General features: G+C 49.4%; 6 protein-coding genes across 6 annotated transcripts; 3 read left to right on the top strand and 3 right to left on the bottom strand.

The window, feature by feature from the left end:
* Positions 1-713: 713 nt before the first annotated feature.
* M437DRAFT_47166 (uncharacterized protein) lies at positions 714-1,981 on the bottom strand (the record flags this gene model as incomplete). Its single annotated transcript, XM_041021396.1, has 3 exons — positions 714-1,132; positions 1,193-1,690; positions 1,744-1,981. 3 exons carry the CDS (start codon positions 1,979-1,981, stop codon positions 714-716), a joined length of 1,155 nt encoding a protein of 384 aa, XP_040880597.1.
* Positions 1,982-4,486: 2,505 nt separating this feature from the next.
* Positions 4,487-5,866, bottom strand: M437DRAFT_47280 (uncharacterized protein; the record flags this gene model as incomplete). The annotated part of the gene is made up of 5 exons (XM_041021427.1): positions 4,487-5,002; positions 5,058-5,399; positions 5,456-5,523; positions 5,581-5,617; positions 5,672-5,866. The coding sequence occupies 5 exons, from the start codon at positions 5,864-5,866 to the stop codon at positions 4,487-4,489; spliced, it is 1,158 nt and encodes a 385-aa protein (XP_040880598.1).
* A 1,188-nt stretch (positions 5,867-7,054) lies between these two features.
* On the top strand, positions 7,055-8,846 carry M437DRAFT_65530 (FAD/FMN-containing isoamyl alcohol oxidase MreA; the record flags this gene model as incomplete). Its single annotated transcript, XM_041024595.1, has 2 exons — positions 7,055-7,359; positions 7,409-8,846. The coding sequence occupies 2 exons, from the start codon at positions 7,055-7,057 to the stop codon at positions 8,844-8,846; spliced, it is 1,743 nt and encodes a 580-aa protein (XP_040880599.1).
* Positions 8,847-9,607: 761 nt separating this feature from the next.
* On the top strand, positions 9,608-9,941 carry M437DRAFT_47288 (uncharacterized protein; the record flags this gene model as incomplete). The annotated part of the gene is made up of 2 exons (XM_041021429.1): positions 9,608-9,754; positions 9,816-9,941. The coding sequence occupies 2 exons, from the start codon at positions 9,608-9,610 to the stop codon at positions 9,939-9,941; spliced, it is 273 nt and encodes a 90-aa protein (XP_040880600.1).
* A 780-nt stretch (positions 9,942-10,721) lies between these two features.
* Positions 10,722-11,800, top strand: M437DRAFT_83954 (endo-beta-1,4-glucanase; the record flags this gene model as incomplete). Its single annotated transcript, XM_041028019.1, has 2 exons — positions 10,722-11,441; positions 11,492-11,800. 2 exons carry the CDS (start codon positions 10,722-10,724, stop codon positions 11,798-11,800), a joined length of 1,029 nt encoding a protein of 342 aa, XP_040880601.1.
* A 61-nt stretch (positions 11,801-11,861) lies between these two features.
* M437DRAFT_46882 (uncharacterized protein) lies at positions 11,862-12,158 on the bottom strand (the record flags this gene model as incomplete). The annotated part of the gene is made up of 1 exon (XM_041021339.1): positions 11,862-12,158. The coding sequence occupies one exon, from the start codon at positions 12,156-12,158 to the stop codon at positions 11,862-11,864; it is 297 nt and encodes a 98-aa protein (XP_040880602.1).
* Positions 12,159-13,797: the final 1,639 nt, after the last annotated feature.

Here is a 13,797-nt window from a genome sequence, read left to right on the forward strand (position 1 = left end):
CCAGAAGGCGCGTCTGACAGGGTTGTACCACTAACGATGCTCGAGAGTTGTGATCTCTCGATTGCAGCAGCAACATAGGTCAAATTATAGATTAGAATACTCCCTAGCAATCATAGCAATCACGTTAATGGGCTGCTCCGCTTACAGAAGTGTTGCATTTCTCCGAGACGTAAGACTCCCAAGATTGTAAAATCCTTGCTTGGACACCGCGAGTACACACAAAACCATATTGTTCTTGACCAGAGTCCCACTTCAACCATACCTAGGTGTTGTTTCTCGATCGAATAACGCTGTCTCGCATCGTTGAAGCTCTCGACCCCTGTCCATCTTGCATCGACCTCGAATCTTCCTGGGCGCGAGAGCAAATACATGTCCCGTCGTCCAGCGACCTTCTAGGCAGCTCGTACGCTTCGGAGTGACATCCGACTCCGAGGATCTCCGAAGATCTTCTGGCGTCTCTTTCGCGCCAGCCAGCAAGTCACCAATGCTCTTTGACGACAATATGCCGCATATCGATATCGCATCAAACGGTTGATAACTAATCTCTGAAAGTAATTGGACGATAGACTTGCGCAAGCGCAGTAATCGTCATTACACGAGCAGCTGGACGTCCTATTTTGTCGTCTAACAACAGCACAATGGATCTCAAGCGACAAAAGAAATATGCTGTCAAGCAGCCTTGCGTACTCGAACATTTGATTTCGGTCGAATCCTTAGTGTCGCATTATGCTCTTCTGGCTGTCGCTGTCATCGAAACCCATAGCACTGACATCCACAGTCACCTTCTTCTGGATACCAGACTCCATCTCGATGTCTGCAACCGAGTGTGCTTTGCTTGCTGTGCTGCGGTGGCTGTGGCCATAATCGTTTGTACGAACATATTTGCCATTGCTGCCGAAGGTGCCGTTGGTGGTGCCCTTCCTGGAAGTCACGACGGAGGCGAAGAGTGGCGTAATCTTCTCGAATAGTGGTCGGAGGCAGGGTGTGCAAGTGCAGAACATCGCTGCTGTCAGCTCGGCTTGCGACCAGATGACAACTTCGACGACGCCCCAGGTCAAATCATTGAAGCCGTCTTTGTACAGAACGATGATTGAGCGCATACGAAGGATACTGACGAGACAGGATACAGAGCCTGGGATGATGTTAGGTCGATCTGCGAAGACAATCAGAGTTCATCGACGAAATGACTTACCCATTGAGAAGAGACCCGTAAGGATGACCTTCTTACGGACATCCGTGTTCAGACCCCAGACGATGGGGGCCGGCAACACAAGTATCATAAGGTCAGACACGACATTCAGGGCCGCGTTGGTTATGTAGAAGCTCTCGGTGTCGATGCAGTACTCAGGTACAATATGCAAAGACCACGTAGACTGTATGGGTCTGCATTGGAACAGTGAGGAGAAGATACCCCCAAGTGAGTATGCGACTGTGAATGCGGTCACGAACCACCAACTCTTGGCAAAGTTGGCGATGGGAAATAGGCGGCGATAAAGCAGCAAGATGGACAGCTTCGCGAACAGCATGGTCACGCTGTACATCACCGCAGTCACCACATATCCACGCAGGAAAAAGGGAAAGAGGTTCGACACGGGGAGGTCCCAGATGTGTTTGCCTGCTCCCCATGTGGCCGCCACCTGGTACAAGGCCGTTTCGCCAATCCAGCACGCAAAGGAGAATAGTGTGCACCCTTGAAAACATCAATCAACGACACACGGAATTTTGTTCACAATGTGAACTTACAATCATCCCACCAAAGATTCTTTACCAGGCGTGTGCGTGTGTAGAATCGCGCGGCGACCACGCCGAAGACAAGAATGATACAGATAATGTCGCAGGTTGTGATCATGTGTGTCCTGCCGACTGCGTGGTGGATATGAGACACCTGTCCAGGAGGTGGCCGACCAGCAGGTATTTCGGACAGAGGAATGCCTTCGGCGACGAGAGCATTAATCGTTGCAATCTGCTCCTGACTTGCCATGACTTGTGCCGGTTTCCAAGTACGAGAAGGGAGGGACGAGTTTGAGGGTCAGGGCAAAGGCCGGAGAGGTCAAGTACCTTTGGAGAAGTAACGAACTGACAAGAGTCGGGAACTGGAGACAAGAAATAGTAGTCCGCAGCAGATTTGTCAATACCCATGTCCCACACAGAATCCTTTTGGGTTTCGAATGAACATGCTCTGACAGGCAAGATCATCCAATCAAGAAGAGGCTAGATGCAGTTTGACCTACACTGACGGCAGGCATCGGTAGTTGAGAAGTTTTGTCTCCAGCCAACAGCATATGGAAAGACGAAACATCTGAGTCGCGTAGTTTGGTTCTCCGGGGATGAATGTCGCGATTCATGAACAAGATTTCAGTAGAGCATTGTTGTGCTTGCTGTTGTAAGGTCTAGCATTAGAGTTGGCGCGCGGAAACGAAGGCGAGATCGTCCCGCAGCAAAAGATAGTGAGCAAAATCAGCACCTCAATCTCATGAATGTCCAAATTCGAAATCCTCTTATCCGTTCTAGGGCCTTCAGCAATTGGTGAAATCACCAAGATCTACAGAGACGCTGAGTAGCAACTAGATGATGATTCAAGCACGATAACCGTATCTGTTGATGCATCAATACGCATCCGAGGAATGTTTTCTTCGTTGAAACATGGACGTTGAGATCGCGAATTCACCCTGCACCCAAATTTTGATACTGGCTGTGAAAATTGAAACCTTTAAGGCCGGCGCAAGGCTTCGTAGGATTCGAAGTCTGCTAAACTTTCACTGGTGATGCATACCGTTTTGCTTAGTCAAGCGGTCGCCATGATCCAGAATCCTGAGCTTCAAGCTATATGAGAAGATTGTTGCTTTATCGAAGTCCGAATCTTGAGCTTGGAGTCTTGAAGCATCTTACTAGGTTCCAATGAGAAATGAGGCTCAAGCATATGCAAAAGGCATAGGTAGCTGGCAGCCGTGAGTGATAGCATCCTGACATCGAATTTTCTGACACGACATGAAGTTAAGGTTGGGTCGTATCGACTTCGGACCAGGTCGCAGGGACGCACGAGTCAGTGGCAGATGCGAGGTTTGCTTGGCAGGGACAGCTACGAGTCTTGGCCTTGGCCAGAGAAAGAACAGAAAGGTCGCCTGAATCAAGGACCATCGAAGGACAGTAGAAGATCACACTACACCGTTCGGATATAACCGTAACGTACGAGCTCATAGTCCATCAACTACAGTTATACAGCCGCTATCATCGAATCTGCAGATATTACCGGTCCAAAAGAACGAACACCGAATCATACTGAAAATCCAACTGATAAGACAAAAGATTAGGAAGTGTCTTGCATTACCGACACCCTTGTATGCCATGCTAAAACAAAGTCAGATGTGCAAGGAGGGACGATTTGACTCATGTCCAACCCGTTCGCGACACCAAGAATGAGAAGACCAGAGCAGCTAATCACAAGCTGCTGGGAAGGTCGAATTGGTTTTGACTGGACATTGATGGACGGTCATTTAACCATACCACAATGCGCGAACTGTCCATTCAGCTGGGGACTATGAGGGTACTCAAGCTCCAGCACAGCATGTTCGTGTCATGCAGATAGCGTGATGTGTACGAGTACGGCGAACGATTTACGGAGGGCGAGTTGGACGTCTCAGGGCATCTAGTTTGGCGCAAAAGCTTGTACAGTACGAGAGTGACCCTCTGAATGTGATTCGCTTCAGGCTTGTTGCATCGTTCTACCATGCTTTTAATGCCGTCAATCCGAGCAAGCCATGAGTGGCGTAAGTGTTCAGCTCCAGCTTGCTTGTACAACAATCACCACCGCAACGTTGACCACATCTGCAAAAGCATGAGTGGAAGGAGGGACCAATGTTTCGCGCCAGTACTGGAGTCAGCTTCAGTCAGGCCTGAGTCGGGGACCAGGGAGATGACTCCGCCGCACTCAACCGGAGCGTGCAGCAGCCAGTGACATCTCTGAAGGATAGCGACTCATTGCCAGAAACGCCTGGAGCGGCCGGCCGCCATAGAAAAGTATGCAGTGGAAACGTGGAAGTTGTTTGAACTTTGAATGCGGAGACGAATAGGCAGAAGCTCAGACTCGACAGTGCCACAAAGAGAAGGTGCGTGTCAGGCAAGTGCTGCCGGTACCGGAAAGTGCGTATAAGGAAAGCGCCGATGCGGCTGAAGGTGGGATCATTATCATCACCCGCTCGCTCATCTTGATCCGTCATTCCGAGTTTCTGATGAGCTCCAAAACTCCCACGAGTCAAAAACCCCATCGCTTCGACTCGTCTTGAAGGCTGTTCTACGAATGCGAGTTGCCGATTCTTGTCGCTCCCTCGACGAGGAACGATGACATCGCGCAGAAATGTTTTCGCGTTCTGCTCGGAGCCGAGTCCGTACCTTGTGACGAGACGTTGCGATCGTGGATTTAAAAAGGACGGCGCGCCTCAACAACCATTGATTGAGCAAAAAAAAACAGAGACGCCGACGGTGACTGTTATACACGCTGACAAACAGTTTCATCGTGTTGGATTGTAACATCGCGCTGGACCCGGATTTGTCGCTCGTCGACAGACTGAGGTGCACTCTGCTTACCCTCTTCGTCATTGTCTGACCCTGTTGCTGAGCTTTGCATTCGAGACGCGCCTCCGACAATGCGATTTGTGGACGTCCATAGCTCAATTTCATCTTCCGCCACTGTTGGGCCTTTCCAGCTACGGGTCCTCTCTGTAGGGATCCGACTGCGTGTTTCGTTCGTCTTTCGTCGCGACGAGTTGGCCAGTTTGGACACCTTCGAACGCGATCCTCGCGAAACTTTCTGGCCGAATCTTTTGATGAGAGGTCCAAATGTTGGAACACATGCGACAACAACACCAAGATTGATCTCGACAGCAGACCACTGGATGGACCCTTTAGAGTCTGTATAAGTTGCAAGCCTTGCAATGCTTGTCAACCGGATTGCCTGGACGATGGTGACGAAGAAGCCTAAACTGAACACGGCAAACAGTGCAATCTTGAAACGAAATTCGTCAGCATACCGCGTCTTGACCTAAGGCAACCTGACTGACCTTTCTGTGGGAGTCAAGTTGTAGCCTTCGCAAGATTGGAAAAGGGAGGACAATGATAATCAGATCCCATCCTAAACTTGTACCACCGAGTGCGAAATATATTGGCAGCGCATTGAGACATTTGCCAGGAATGCTCGGGTCCCATTGCTTCGCGATCGGTTGGCAGCCGACCGAAAGTAGTATAGTGAACAGGATCTGACTAATCACGACAGAAACCAAGACTGTCCAAACGACAGTGGCATATGTGCGGTTGAAGCCGGCGACTCGAAGGTAGCTGATCAGCAGCGACAGTTTGAAGCCCAAGACCGTGAGGCAGTACAGTGGTCCTCCAGCAAATTGTATCTGTTGATATCGTCAGTACGTGTAGGGAGTCCAAGAGAACTCTTAGTCTTTCGTACCCTACTGAAGGGTACTGCATTCTCTGGTGGAAAGTCTGCTGCTTTGAGACCAAGGCCCCATTTGGTTTCTGCATGTCAAGTCAGTACACTTGCCGAACAAAGCTCGAGTTGCAATATGGACTCACGATGTATGGCGGTGGCACTGTAGCCAATGTTCAATCCCTGGAGTAAGCTTAACGACTATAGTCTTCGCTTCGCTCACCGCATGGTACATACGCAACTAATGGCCAATGCAATATCGTCCCACCCGACTGAACCGATCGTCTTTATCCGGATTCTGAACTTGAGCCCAACACAGAGGACAGCCAGAAGAGGGAAAACCACTGCAAGTGCTATGATACCTTGTGCATCACTCTCACTCGGCGCAGTTTTGAGATTATGTACCCATCCTGTGGTGTATGGAGCGGACATGTCTGATTTCGACGGAGAAGCACAGTATGCCGAAACGAAGATGAGAGATGCGGCACACGGGGTGATATCTGACATGCGTGTTACCTGCCCTGGACATGACTGCAATCCTGTCTGAAGATCAGTAGCAGTCGATCACTTGCACGTTCCATCAAGTGCCCTTGTACCTCCATGAATTTCCGAAGCGAATTGACATGATAGACAAGATCACCTGAAAGGCAGGTATACTCTGCCGGAGCGAATTGTCCGACACGAACTTACTACCAGTTATAGTTCACCATCTGTCGGAAAAAAGTCCTTCGCACCGACGCGTGCTATTCAATTGCAGGCTAACCATCTCATTATCGCTTACCCTCGCCTATTCTTCGTACTCGGTCTCAATATCTTCGGCGATTCTGACGATTAAATCTCGCACAATTCTCTTGAGACGAATCCCTTTGGAGACTATAGAAACCTTCGACAGCCCTACTGATCCGACTGACTGGAAAGTCAAATTGACACCCTGGTATGATCCTTCACGAGACATGCAGATGAAACACCGCCTTGCGGAAAGATCTGGCGAGGGCATTCTCAGGGTTCCACTGATTGCAGGCTCGTATACTTACGTCCGTAGAACCACGGACAATCCAAATGTTTTTCCCAGCAGTAGAAACCACCATGTGGTCCTACCAAGCAGATGTCCTGCTTGACAAGTTGATACTCCGCACATGCGAGGTATGCAGCAGTTACGTTGAGATCAAAGCTTCTCCGCATGGAAGGAGCGGTCGGCAAGTTCCTGTATTACGCGAACGATCCTTATTAAAAACCTGGGCAAACAGGGTCCGAGCATCGTTCATACTTTAACAGGCGTCGGCAACATTGCCTGCTTGAGTATAACACCGAGCATCCATATCTTTCTCGTGATCTTGATCACTGCCAACTTGCTCGCTCGTAGGGATCTGATCGACGACATGCTCTCGCGTGAGTTGAGCTTGCCGACTCATCCTGCCACCCCACATCTCGGGTCCTTCTGAAAATTGTCGTTGAGTCCACGAGGGCCGGCAAATCAATTTACGCATGCATCAGCTCACACATGTACAGGTCGAAGCTGATGGATAAGCGATCCGACATGATGAGCCTCCAAGCTCTTCATCCTTTATATACCTTGTTGAGATCTCCCAACTTTATTGCCTTCTGACACACATCGTCAGCATGCTACGTTCCACATTCATCTCTGGGCTCGCTGCTAGCTTCATTACCTCGGTCACACCGGTGGCATCTTTATCTCTTTCTGCAGAGGTTGGGAGTGCGCCCGCCAACAGTGGTGACTGCAGATGCTTCCCTGGAGATGCCTGCTGGCCGAGTACAGATGAATGGAACAGCTTGAATGAGACGGTCAATGGTCGTCTCATTGCTACTATTCCTCTCGCTGCTGCATGTCATGACGACCAGTATGCTGCCTACGACAGCGAGAGATGTGCTGAGCTACAGAACAACTGGCTAAACCCTGAAACCCAGTAAGTCAAACAATTGAGCCGAACAAGGTTACGAACTGACATGTCCAAGCTTACCAAGCTCGTCTTCTGTCATGGCTCCCTTCTTCGCCAACCAAAGTTGCGACCCCTTCCAACCTCGCTCAGCTCAATGTGTCATTGGCACTTACGTTCAGTATGCCATCAACGTCTCTTGTGCCAGCGATGTCGTCAACGGCTTGAACTTTGCCATAGACCACAACATCCGCCTCGTCGTCCGTAACACTGGACATGACTACAATGGTAAGAGTACCGGTGCCGGAGCGCTCGGTCTCTGGATGGCCAATCTCAAAGACACCGAGATCAAGGACTGGTCCGACAAACACTACAAAGGCAAAGCTATCAGGGTCGGCGCCGGCATTCGTGGTGGTGAAGCTTACAAGATTGCCGATGCTGCTGGTTATCAAGTCGTCGGTGGCGAGTGCCCTACCGTCGGTATTGCTGGCGGCTACTCTCAGGGTGGCGGCCATTCCGCGTTGACTTCGAGACACGGTCTTGGTGCTGACCAAGTTCTGGAGTGGGAAGTTGTTACCGGCACTGGACGTCACCTTATTGCCAACCGCCAGCAGAACACTGACCTCTACTGGGCTCTGTCTGGAGGAGGTGGCGGCACTTACGGTGTCGTTCTCTCCATGACTTCGAAGCTGCATCCTGATACACCTACTGTTGGTTTCAATCTGACCTTCACTAGTGCCGGCATTCCCATGGACACATACTATGAAGCTGTTACCGCTTATCATGCATCTCTTCCCAAGATCGTTGATGCTGGGGCCATGAGCGTCTGGTACTTCACCAACGAATCCTTCGCCATTTCTCCCATCACAGCTCCTGGTGTCTCCCTGGATGAGCTTAAGTCACTGCTGGCTCCCTTCATGAACAAGCTCGACCAACTCAACATCACCTACAACCACTACTTTGGCGAGTTCGCTACATACCTTGAACACTTTAACACCATGTTCTCGCCTATTCAGGTTGGTATTGCACAGTATGGTGGTCGTCTGATTCCTCGCTCGGTGGTCGAGAACAACAACACTGCTCTGACCGATGCTTTCCGATTCATCAATGAAAATGGCGGTCAATTCATTGGTGTTGGCATCAACGCTTCACTTGCTCGTTCCGGCTTCCCTGAGAACGCAGTCAACCCAGGCTGGCGCGACGCCTTGATTGACACGACCCTCACTACCCCTTGGAACTTCACTGCTCCATGGGAGGAGATGGTTGCCAATGCAGACAAGATGACCAATCTCCTGATTCCCAAGCTTGCTGAGCTGACTCCCAACGGTTCTTGCTATCTCAACGAAGGTGATTTCCAACAACCCAACTTCCAGGAAGTTTTCTATGGCAAAAACTACCAGAACTTGAGTCAGATCAAGGATAAATATGATCCTCACCATATCTTCTACGCTACTACTGCTGTCGGATCAGATTATTGGGTACCTCAACAGGATGGAAGACTTTGTAAAGCTGCCTAGATGGTATATAGTGCTAGAGCATTCGTAGGGTTAATATCAATACAATTGACCCATATTCAGCTAAGCCGAGGTATTTAGGGATTTGTCCTCCATCTCAGCATATTGTGAACTCCACTTTCGAAGGCCACGGAAGATTGAGTCGTGCTGGTTGAAGGTCACCCTGTCTTCTTGGCATTGCAGCTCTCGCTAAGGGTCAGAATTGTCTGTACATGCGCCACTCTATCGCACAATGCATATTGTTCTCGATGTCTTGAGGGTGTATGCGTTCCGTAGATGCGATTGCGAAAGATGAACTTACAGCAGTTGTCGAATTTATTACTCAAGTTGTCAAAGAGGTGAAGGCGAGAAGCTTTGGTGTTAGTAACAGACAGAGCCTCAACCTCGGCTTCAACCTTGATGGGCGACAGCATGGCATCTTTGCTTAATACTGCAAACGCAAAGACAAGCATCATAATCGCATCGGAACAACAGAGATGCCGTTTCCACCTTGGAAGGTTCTATCCCAGTTCGATCAGGAACCGCCGTAAAGTGTTAATTGGATCGTGTCGTCAGGACTCTTTGAATGTCGTCACAAGGTGTCACTGCAGCTTCCTCAGAGCTCTCTTTTAAGAGCTCCCTGCAGCAGTCAACAACACTTTCTTCTCTTCACATCGAAATCAATTCAATCTCACAAATCAATCAATATGCTCCGCACATTCACCCGCAACACCGTCTGCAAGACTTTCAAGCCTTCATCGGCTGCCTCCCTCCGCGTTCGCGGTATGGCTGACAAGAGAGTCGAGGATGTTTCCCAGGCCGCTGGAGAGGCCAAGGACACCAACCCCCAGAACCCTTCGGTCGTCTCCTCTGGCGGTGCTGTTGGCAAGCAGTTCAACCCTGATGGAAACATTGGCCAGGTTGGCGAGAAGGTAAGAGCTTCTTGAATCATGTTCACACGAGGAGCATTACACTGACAAGTAATTGCAACAGATCGGTGGACCTTTCTCTAAGGACGGTGCTATTGGCAAGCAGTTCGATGCATCCAAGGATGGTCTTGCTGGTCAGGTTGAGAAGGCTGTTGATGGTCCCAGCAGACCTGCCACCGAGAAGAAGTAAACCACACACCTCACGCCACCTTTCACGACGATGGATGCCTTTTTCACGACATGAATTACAGCCACCGGAGCCATCAAGAGCTGTTGTACTTTTAGAAGCATGGGAAGCATCAAAGCAGTGCTCCCAATCTGCATCGATCGCTAGACGGTCAGCATGAATACGAAACATTTCAAGGCCACTCTGTGCCTCTCTCCAATCTATTTGTGATGTAATTATGCTTCAGTATGGCTTCAAGTCGCCTTTCCATTCGATAGAAAGAAGTTGTGATTCTGGCCAAAGAAAGATGGGGCAGACGCTTGTAATAAATCCCATCAAGAGTCCAGCCATCGGCAGTCAGGGTTTTATCAGATCCGATGATCGACAAACCCTAGTCACATGATAACGTGCGAGTCGGTCACAGCTTTCTCTTCGTACACCCACCTGACTTCTGCATCCTTCATGTCAACTGACCACGTCTTATGCGAGGAAGCACTTCTTGACCGATGACCGAACTCTATACAGGCCACAGGTTTTTCCGCCAACGAAAACAAGTTCGGTCCATTAGGCATGAGTTTTCACCTGCCATTATAAGGATGAGATCGCCTTTGGGTCACGCCAAACCAATTCCCCGCTCGTTTCATCTACAACAACCGAATCGCTTCTTCGCGCACAAGTTCTAGGGCAGACTGCAGGTAGGTACGAAGCGACGAGTATATATAGAGTCAGAAACACCAGGTCTGACTTCCATCTTCTCCCATTCTCTTCAATACTCATTCTTACTTGACCATCTCTTCTCTCGACATGCATCTTCCTTCTCTTCTTCTTGCTGCAGGCTCGGCAGGTCTTGTTCTTGCTCAACCTCTTACTCGTCTTGGCCAACGTGCCGCCAACAAGCTTCGATTTATTGGTGTCAATGAGTCGGGACCTGAGTTTGGCGAGGGGAATATTCCTGGCCGCTTAGGAACGGACTATACTTGGCCCGATCTTGATTCCATCAGTACCTTCGTCAACAAGGGCTATAACAGCTTCCGTGTAAATTTTCTGATGGAGCGTCTGGTGCCCAATCAAATGACTGGCTCGCTAGATGCCGCATACCTCAGCAACCTCACACAAACTGTTGATGGCATTACTAAATTTGGTGCTTATGCCATCATCGTACCTCACAATTACGGTCGCTACAACGGCGCGGTTATCACTTCGACCAAGGATTTTGCGACTTTCTGGAAGACTGTTGCTACACAGTTCAAGGATAATGAAAAAGTCATTTTTGATACCAACAATGAGTTTCATGACGAATCTTCGACTCTTGTTGCTGAGCTCAACCAAGCAGCCATTAACGCCATTCGCTCTGTCGGCGCTACCTCTCAGTACATCACCGTCGAGGGGAACGCCTGGACCGGTGCGTGGACTTGGACAACCACGCAGGGCACCGATGGCAAGACCAACGGCGAGACGATGGTTGACTTGACTGATAGCGTTGAAAACAAGCTCATCTACCAGATGCACCAATATCTCGACTCGGTATGTTCACCGTGTCTCATCACTGACTGCAAGCTAATAGCACTCACTAGGACGGCTCCGGTACTCATCCAACCTGTGTGTCCCAAACCATTGGCAGCGAACGTCTCAAAGCAGCGACAACCTGGCTGCGTGACAACAAGAAGATTGGATTGATCGGCGAATTCGCAGGTGCTGTCAACGCCGATTGCGAAGCTGCTGTCAAGGATATGCTTGCTTATGTGGCCGAGAACTCTGATGTTTGGGCTGGTGCTCTGTGGTGGGCTGCTGGTCCCTGGTGGGGCGACTACATGTTTTCGGTCGAGCCTAAGGATGGCGTGGCATACAGCACATATGCAGACCTCATCGCATCGTACGCATGAATGGAGTACGGGCGCTTCCATTGCTTGGTTTGAATCCTGGTTCAAGGGTCAGTCATGGCGCTTAGTTATCAACACGCAGTGTCAACTCACAAACTCCATCCATGGAAGAGTAATCCGTGTAGTTTGTGTACGATCTCTGCATCTTGACTTGACTGCGCGGCATCTTGTGCAGAATAGCCAGCTGGTTTCTCTCCCTCACTTCTCGCATATAGCTTGCTTGAACATCTGAAGGTCGGCTTTCCACAGTAACGCTGGTGTCTCCAAAGTACATTCTTCCCAAGCCGGCTATGGTGACGGCGAACAATGCACAGCCCAGTAGAACCAGCAAGATGATTAACCATGGTTGCATTTGTGCCATTGTTGCGGTTGCTTCGGTAAAAGTATTGAGTGGTATGAAAAAAGATACGAGCAAGAGTTGACTCTAATTGCATAAGCTGAAAAAGTGCGATCACAGCGACTCTTAAAGAAACCACCACCAAGGAATCTTCCCAAGACCTCTCACCAGTTCAGCTGCGCAAGCAGCATCATGCACATCAGTTTTCCTTCCAACTAGACTTACCATCCCTTCGGTCCTTTTGCTAGGCATTTTGCGATTCTATCCTTCCATTGGCTGTATTTATCGAATTAACCAATGAGATCCCATTCTCAGATAAATCCTTCTTGGACTTGCATGGCATATCGTGCTTGGCAGGCACCTTTGCAACCCTCAATACGCGCAATACGCGTGGTGTTTCGCTTGGCGGTGCGATGGTTATGTGTGTTGTGTACGGTGAAGGCATGACCGTTTACGATGTAATGAGTAGTTGAGGCTGTGCAGAACTGCTCGTACGTCCGTATAGAAGGTATTACCCCGGATTATAGGCAAGTCTTGGTGGATGTTTCGTACGAGAGGATCGTATAGCTTGAGGCCAAGGGAGAGACGGTTCGGAGGAGTCGTATTCGTATGGCTGAGCAGAGGAATCTCGTCGGCGGATCTAAGCGCAGGGTCGCATTGTTGACGATCATCTATAGCATTCCTTTACCCATTCATGCTGCGTTGGAAGATTTGTGGTACTGCTGAGTGCTCTGTAGTGATTAGAAAAGCAAAACTCAGATGGTTCCCAGGCATCTCCGCCGTACCCGAGCTTCTGGTATTGAGTTATGCTCCAGATTTGCGTTGATTCGATACTCTGCGAGACAATTGCGCGAGACTCGCTGTTATAGGCATAAAAGTGATAGCAGAGCAAGAATCATAATTGCTAACCAAGATCAACCAATATCTGAGCTGTTATAGTGTCCACTCTTGAATAGTACAGCAAGCAGTACATTTAAAAGGACAAGGTTGATCTAGAGTTTCCAAGGTCATCTTTGAACCTGCATCGGAGGTTCGCAAGATCGGGTAAATAGCACGTCGAGTTTCGAAGCATACCGTCGCCGATAATCAAGGCTTGTGCAATTTAGTAGGGCGCGTGTCTAACTATACTCTAGATAGTTGGGTTATATTTGCAACGAGCGAAGCTTTTTCAAAGAGTTGACCATGTTGAACGACACTTGTTGATGTTGATAAGAAATGGTAAAAGTCGCGATATTCAAGTGAGGAAAGAAGGGTTTATGCATGGCACAACGACGCCAAGCCCGCTTCAGGCTTCGTGCACAAACTTCGCACAGCAAATCTCTCCAAGAACAAAAATTCTCGTTGACCACCACAACACCATCTATACGCAAGAGATAGTTGTATGCTATGAGCAAAAGAAATGTTGACGAGAGTGGGATTTGAACCCACGCCCTTTCGGACCAGCGTATTGGATTGAACCTTAAGCTGGCGCCTTAGACCGCTCGGCCATCTCGCCGTGATTTCCGTGCTCATTCTCGGTGCTCGGATGAGGTTGTGGTTGTCTGCAACGAATATATACTTCACAAATACGGCAGTCGAAGGTAGAACGAAACCAGTGTCTTTGCAGAGTGTGAGTGGCTATGGCGACACATGTCCATATGATGGGGGCGAGCCGAGATTGATT

The sequence above is a fragment of the Aureobasidium melanogenum genome (genome assembly GCF_000721775.1).
Source record: "Aureobasidium melanogenum CBS 110374 unplaced genomic scaffold scaffold_8, whole genome shotgun sequence".
In the NCBI taxonomy this organism is placed as follows: Eukaryota; Fungi; Ascomycota; class Dothideomycetes; order Dothideales; family Saccotheciaceae; genus Aureobasidium; species Aureobasidium melanogenum.